Here is a 7,818-nt window from a genome sequence, read left to right on the forward strand (position 1 = left end):
CTAGAGGCTCCTTCTCCTTTTGCTTAAAGGTTAGGATCTCTACCCGAAGATGAACGACATGAGAGATAGGGAAGGAAGCTAAGCATAATTTGGATTGAAGGCTTTCCCACTCTCCATGTACACTCTCTACATATTGAGCATACCAATGTGTAGCTGCTCCCATCAAGGAGAATGGGAATAGCTTCCATTTCAAGGTATCTCGTGTCATGCCTTGAATGTGAAGGCATGAACACAATTGCTCAAAATCACGCAAGTGAGTATAAGGGTTTTCATCTTCTTCCCCAGTAAAAGATTGTTCCTGGACCTTAGCCATGAAACTAGGGCAAAACTCATAGCTAGGTGAAAGAATGGGTTGTGATGATGATGGTGGCTCCAAACAAGCGCCCTTTAGAGCGGCAAGATGAGAGATGGATGTTTGGTTCATGGTGTGGAAAGGATAAAAAGAAAAGAAAGATAAAAGAAGGATAACTCAGATGACTTGATTCTAAGTTAAGACAGCGACCGTTCCCTGGCAATGGCGCCGGAAAGCTTGTTGACACCTAAAGTGGTAAACGGGCAAACCGCAAGCATACGACAGTCAATGTAGCCTTCACCGGGAGTATTCTAGGTATCGTATTTCCATGGGGAACATGAAGTGAACTAACTAAGGATCAAGACCGTCCTATGATGATACAAAAGAGCCTATGGAACTTGGGTAGAGAAGATCTAGATAGCAATGATAGTTGGTAAAGATAGTAGTTATAAAGGGCAGATCACCCACGTTACTTACAGGAGGCGATAGGCGAGACAATAGGGGATGAAACCCTATCCAAAGTGGCTACCTTGTTACTAGGGCCCTACCTTTTAAGAACTTGCCTACAACATATGGTGGAATGCAAAGGCTAGACATGGCTGTCACCACCTACTAGCTACCACAAACAATCCGTATGACAAGCGGTCTACACAAGCAAGATATAGTCTAGACACCACGTCTACACTATACTTACTACTCTAACCTTGCACAATTAAGTTCCCTTAGAAAGATTAGAGCACTCTACTGAAGTAAAGCAGTGTACAGGTAAGAAGGCTTATATAACTACTAGCAGAGATAGAATACCAAATACTATAAAGATCCCAGATGAGTGACTTACATGAAGAGCGCATCCGCCGAGGTACAGCTTGGAGAAGACACCAGATAGGCCTGACTCTTCTCCACACTCCCCTCACTCTCTCCCTGACCTCATAGCACTATAGCAGAGCTTCGCTAAAAGCTACTAGAGATTGGTTTACTCTAATGTGTCATGAATGAGGGTGAAGGCCTAGGGGGTATTTATAGCTAGAGTGAGGGGTAGTGCCACGTCAGTGATCAAGGTCACATCTCCTCCGTGCCCTTGGATCCAACCAACCTTGAACCGACCTTTGATCAATGGTTCAGATCAAGGAGGAAGCATGGAGGCATGCACAGAGGCGGTGGGTGCAATTTTAGGTCGGTTGGCTCCGTAGTGAGGTCGCCCAACCTCTCAATGACCAGTGGGCCCCCCCTCTTTCTTCTAGAAGCATGTCTCGCGTGTCATAGGGTGTGTATGATGCTTGTTCTGCACTTGTCACGTAGGGTTGCTTCTCATGTGGGCCCTTGGATCCATGTGCTCTCATCTCTAGCCGTTGAGATAAAGCACACTTGTTATCCAAGGATGGAGATTGACTTTGGGGACCTTGACATGGATCATGGAAGCTTGTAGTGGCTGATAGGCTCCTTGGGCAGGTCGCCCTACCTCCATATGGGGCCAAATCAGCCCATCTTCTGCAGGTGGCTTCTAGAAGCATTGTTCATCATGATGGCATGTGTGGATGGCTTGGTGGGCCCAATTAGAGGTCGGCCTACCTCTAGGTGGAGCCTTCAGCTGCCCAATTCTCATGCATTGTGTACCTACAAGCAAATAATGACATGTGCATGTGGAACCAAGTTATTTGCACCTAAGTCACTATGTTTTTGCTTGTTAGCTCCCAGAAATAGTGTTTTGTTGATGGTTTTGGTTGTGTAAAAACATGGTGAAATTACCGTCAACACACACTTTTTGAGCTTTGCATAAAGTTTATGCTCACGCAAAAGACCGAGGACGATGCGAAGATGTTGCTCATGTTCCTCTGCCATTACAAGAATAGATCAAGATGTCATCTATGAAGACAATGACAAACTTGTCCACATATTCATGGAATACTCGGTGCATTAAATCCATAAACACCGCAAGGGCATTTGTAAGGCCAAAAGGAATTACCAAAAACTCAAACAGCCCATAGCGAGTGCGGAATGCAGTTTTTGGTATATCAGACGCCTTGATTCTAACTTGATGATAACTTGATTGCAGATCTATTTTGGAAAAGAACTTGGCACACTTTAACTGATCAAAGAGGTCATCAATGCGAGGCAAAGGAAAGTGATTTTTGATAGTAACTGCATTTAGAGCTCTATAGTCAGTACACATGCGCATACTCTTGTCTTTCTTATCAACAAATAGGATCAGAGAAGCCCATTCAGAAGTACTACGACGAATTTTCTGAAGCTCATCCAATTGCCTTTTTAGCTCTTCTAATTCCATGCGAGATAACCGATATTAGTTCTTGGCAATAGGTGATGTCCCAGGAATAATATCAATTGAACATTCAACATCTCGAATGGGAGGTTCACCAGGAAGTTCAGAAGGAAATACATCCATGAACTCCTTAGCAATTGACATATCCTCTAATGCGTCTCTGCTGTCCACTTTCTCCATCATAGCATAAAGAGATCCCGTCTTCAACAGCCAACGTTGAGGAAAATAGGATGATAAGAAACAGAGGTTGAGAGGACAATAATTACCATGAAATATGATTTGTTCTCTTTCTTCAACGGGAGGGAAAACAACCATGCGTTCAAAGCAATGGATGACAGCCTTATGGTAGGAAAGCCAATCCATGCCAATAATGAGATCAAAAGGCTGAAATGATGTCATCACAAGGTTGATGGTGAAAGTATATCCCTCAATCTCAAGCTTATTGTCCAAACAAGCATATGTACTAGAAAGCGGCCCATTGGCTGTTGTGACAAAGACTGGGTAGCGCAGGGTGCTAACAGAAATCTTATGTTGTTGAACAAAGTGAGATGATATAAATGAGAAGCTTGCACCTGAGTCAAACAAAACAAGGGCTGGTCATAAGTTCAATGTAACCATACTTACACGGTATATATCTAGCGTATAAAAGATAGCAGAAAAGGATAACATTTGATTGGGACGGAATCATAAGGACATATCGTACCCATTACCACATCAGGACGGTGAATGGTCTCTTGGGTAGGTAAGGAGTACAAGCGAAGGTCAGAGCCCTCTGAATGACTTGCACTTGCTGAGATCATGGTGTAGCTAACATGGTTGGAATTATAGAGATAAGAGAAAAAACTACTTACAGATAATATATATGAGTGTGTGTTTTCTTCAAAAAAATTTACCTCTATCTTGGCTGGTAGAAGTAGTTGAATAAGTAAGCTAATTTGCTGTCCCAGAGCTTTTATATTTGTTTAGGACTTGGGATTCTTCCGGCAAACAATAGATTTATGTCCCTTTGCACCACAATTGTCACATATTCCAGAAAAACCACTTTCGTTTCCCTTATGCTCTTCACCACATCTATAGCACACAAGCTTTCTTTTGGAGGATGCTTGAGAGGAAGTATGGTTTCCCTGGTTTGCATGGTGAGCAGAGTTGAAAGATGACTTGGCCTTTCCTTGAAACCGAGACTTTTTGGGATTCATACATGATTCAAGTTTATCCTCAGAGGGGAAAGACCTTGGAAAGAAAGATTTAATGAGGAAAGAACAAGCAAAGGATGGAAACGTATCAAGAATTGTGATGGAAATTCAATGGTAAAAAGAACAAACCTGTTTTTCCCATGTCCATCTGACTTCTGAGTAGCAGTCTATCTTAACTGAACCTCCATTTGCTTAGCTCTATCCATAGCCTCCCTGTAGCTATGAATGTCAAGTGCAGCAAGGACATGGCGTATTTCTTCTCTTAATCCTCCAACAAAGCGGCAAGCCTTCATTTGCTCATCATGATTTACATCTGGGAGGAAACGACATATCTCACGGAAAGCCTTCTCATATTGCTCCACTAACTGGTCCTCCTTCTGATGAAGGGCTTGCAGCTCAAACTCTTTAGACCGCCTCAAAGAGAAAGGGTAATATTCTGTTGCAAAGGCAGATGTAAATTCCTCCCATGTAGGTGCACCAGCAAGAGGACCACGGGATCGACGGACCTCACTCCACCACAGGTCTGGCTCTCCCATGAGTTGTTGAGAGGCATACACGACCTTCTCCTGTGAAGTCAAATCCATGGTCTCAAATTTCTTATTTATGTAGCGAAGCCAATCATCAGCTTCAACTGCCCCTCCTGATCCACTAAAAGTCTTCAAATTGAGCCGCTGCCATTCTCTTATGCTCATACGAGGAGGTGCTGCCATTCCTTGCATGGATGGCCCCCCTGCTTGGTCTGAAGAATTTGTTGTTGCTGTGGTACCAGCAGCAGCACCTGCCGCTTGACCAGAAACAAGCACCGGAAGTGTTGCTTGAAGTAAAGACAGTAGGTTCTGTACTTGAGGGTGCTGAGGGTTCAGTTGAGGGTGCATTGGTCTCGGTGGCTGTTGTGGAAGGAATTCTATTCCTAGCGTTCCGGTTACCACGTCCACGGGCTGCACCCTACAGGCTACTCTTAGGGTCACCATTTGAATTCCTCTGGCAATTTGCCCTCTCCTGGACACGAGCACTAGCTCGTTTACGAGGAGGCATACTAAAATGGCATGTAAGATAATATAAGCTCTATGGAATTGGTTTAGGAAGAAGATGGCATCACATCTACAAGAAAAGATATAGGTGCCGGATATAAAAGAAAAAGGAATTGAAATGATTCGAAATGTTGGTTTTAGAAAGTTAGGATATCAGTATAGGCACAAGTACAACTTCTAGATTAGAACATGGTAATACGACAGTACAGTAGCAAGAGCATGATCATGAATGCACCCATAGTCCTGTGTACGTGCAAAAGGAAGTACTTTTTCTAAAAAACAATATGTATAGGCTTTGGTACTAACTATAGTAACCCGCATGTAACAGATGCGCTACCACGTGGAACGTCATTGCAAATAATTAAACGACAACAAATAAGAAAGTCCAAGTGTTTCTTCATATTATAATCTTCAAAGGTCGCAAAAAACAGTCATAAGCGGAAGCAAGAAGAAATAAAATATTTAACACACTGGACCGGTCCACTTTAAAGGAAAGAAATAGCTGACTCCAACTCAAATGACAAAACACAGTGCTGGTAAAATGTGTGCCACCCATGATCCATGCACATGCTTCGACTGCACAATCTTATTACCTGGAACAGAAAAAACAAGTGTGAGACGGAATAAGTATACCAACAACACAGAGAAACGATATATTGTAACAAAGGTACAAGAATAGGTTATCAAGGGTTCCAAGCAGCCACGGTCAATTGTGGCTACGATCCGACGCTTGGGATGCAAAAGAAATAATCGCTAACAGGATCATGGAGCAAGTCCTGAACCTGTAGGAATAAGCCGCATACCAGGAGATACGAGAATGGTCCGGCACCCACCTCGACCGTATTCCTGTGTTTGGGTGTTAATTTGTTCCAACAACGAGAATGTACGGCCCCCGTACGTTGCTGGTTGTGAGGTGTTATACCCATATATGCGAAGATATACATGAGACATATATAAAGGAAACTCATACTGTCTAATTGATAAAACAGAGGTTCATTTGAAACCTCGAGTTCAGAGGTCAAGATAATAGTTGTTGAAGGATCTATACTCTTCTGTAGGATCTGAGAATTAGAAATATGGTTCAGCTATAAGATGACATGCTAGAAGGTACAGATTTATAAATTTTATTGTCCAGAATTCTGCTTCAAGCTTTCTCGGTATTCCTGGTGACCATGTCAGTTATTGGATTTTCCAGGTAATTACACCTACGTTGATTTCTAGCCATCAGAACTATGCACACAGATCAAGATTTTTAAAACACAGAGCATCGCATTTATCTGATATAAACCAACAACCTGATCTTCCATTAGAGTCTAAGTACGTCACTACCCATTGTTAACAAGAAACACTCACCAAAATATTTATATATTCCTGATTCCAAGTGACGCATGGCAGCCAAGGTTATCTATCAAGTAATACTATCTTGATCCAATCTAATTACTGAAGACAGTAGACGATTTCTGTGTGGTAACTTGCCTGACAGGTACGGAGCAGTCCTGTTGCACGATGATCTGAATTGGAGACGTTAAACTTGTCAATCTTGTGATCTCCCCTGCGGCCTGGTTGCAGCCTTGCCACAAATCTCGTAGTCCTCATGATTAGCCTTCCATGGTTTGCAGGGACAAGGTGTAGACGGTGGAAGAGATTGGCACTCAATTGTCCCTCTAAATTCCAGGATTGGCTCAGGGGAGAAGAAGAAGAGAGAGAGAGAGAGAGAGAGAGAGAATAAATATGGCAGTTTCTTATATATTTAATGTGAGCACTTTAGGAGATTAAACTTCCTTAAATCTTGCATGAGTGGAAATTGGAATTTCAGGGGTTATTAGGGTGTTTAAATCCTAATGCAAAACTTACAAAGATTTAGGGTGTTACAACCTCGCCATGCGCACTCGCTCCCACATCCTGTTGCGCCACACGCACGCGTTCACCCGCATTTACTACGTGTCGCCTCGACTTCTCCACGGTTTCCATTAAATGGGCCGCCTAACGGGCTGCCGCATTTTCCTTTGACAGGAAGATAACAACGGGTGGTCCACTTTTTTCGGTTGGCTTCGCTGATTAGTCCAAAAGTATTTGATTGCCCGCGCAGGCTATCTGTTACATGATGAATTTTTCTCCTGACCAGTGGCACCATTTTCAAGGTTTTTCTTTGACCCTGCTACAAGATTTATACTTCATCTTCTAGCAGGCTCAGAGGACTAAGTGTGTACACTTCACATTACGGTGAATATACAGATTTTGTAACGACCCGAATTCCATTACAACCTAGGCAGTCGTTTTTGGAAGAAGTCAACTATTGAGAGTTTCTGTGGGAACCCACGTTATGTACATAAGGTGAAGCACCGAGAATCTGCTAACCCACCCGGCATGGAGGAAGATAATCTCTAGTTAGATTAGAGTTCATTCTATTGGCACCATCGACACATCACTCAGTCCTGAGGAACTACTCAAGAGCAATGTATTGGTCACCAATAACCAACCAACTGGCAACTCCATCAATTCAGCAAAGACAGAGACCACTAGACCATCCGCCTAGGTTACTGGACCATCCGACAAGAATTGGACCAGAACAGGATTAAGTGGAATTGGGCTTTTTCCAATTGTGGAAGTGGACCCACATGTCACCACAAGTTGGCACAAGCCTTCAGCAGAAAACACACCCTTTCACCCACTCTCTCCCCCATCCATTCATTTGCATCCCTCTCCCTCTCGCTCTAACTCTCATGAACAAGGAAGAACCCTAGAACTAGAGAGAGAAAGGAATGGAGGAGGGAATGGAGAAGGAAAGGAAGGAGAAGAGGAGAAGCATTAGCAACCCCTGTGGATCTCATCAACATCTTCAACCCATTCATGATGAGCTCGAGAGGTTGGTTCCTGATTTGTGGATTTTCCCCAAGTGTCTAATTTGTGGATTTTGGTGGAAGCTTGGAGATCCCTTGCTAGATGTGGTTCAATCATGTGTTGAGTAAGTCCAAGTGACCCTCAATCACCTCCACCATCTTGCCATCCCATGGATCCATCTTA

The 7,818-nt window shown here is 43.2% G+C and overlaps 1 protein-coding gene across 1 annotated transcript; it reads right to left on the bottom strand.

The window, feature by feature from the left end:
- Positions 1-3,930: 3,930 nt before the first annotated feature.
- On the bottom strand, positions 3,931-4,638 carry LOC136536774 (uncharacterized). The gene has a single exon (XM_066528958.1). The coding sequence runs from the start codon at positions 4,636-4,638 to the stop codon at positions 3,931-3,933; it is 708 nt and encodes a 235-aa protein (XP_066385055.1).
- Between the last annotated feature and the right edge of the window lie 3,180 nt (positions 4,639-7,818).

Source organism: Miscanthus floridulus, chromosome 2, assembly GCF_019320115.1.
Source record: "Miscanthus floridulus cultivar M001 chromosome 2, ASM1932011v1, whole genome shotgun sequence".
In the NCBI taxonomy this organism is placed as follows: Eukaryota; Viridiplantae; Streptophyta; class Magnoliopsida; order Poales; family Poaceae; genus Miscanthus; species Miscanthus floridulus.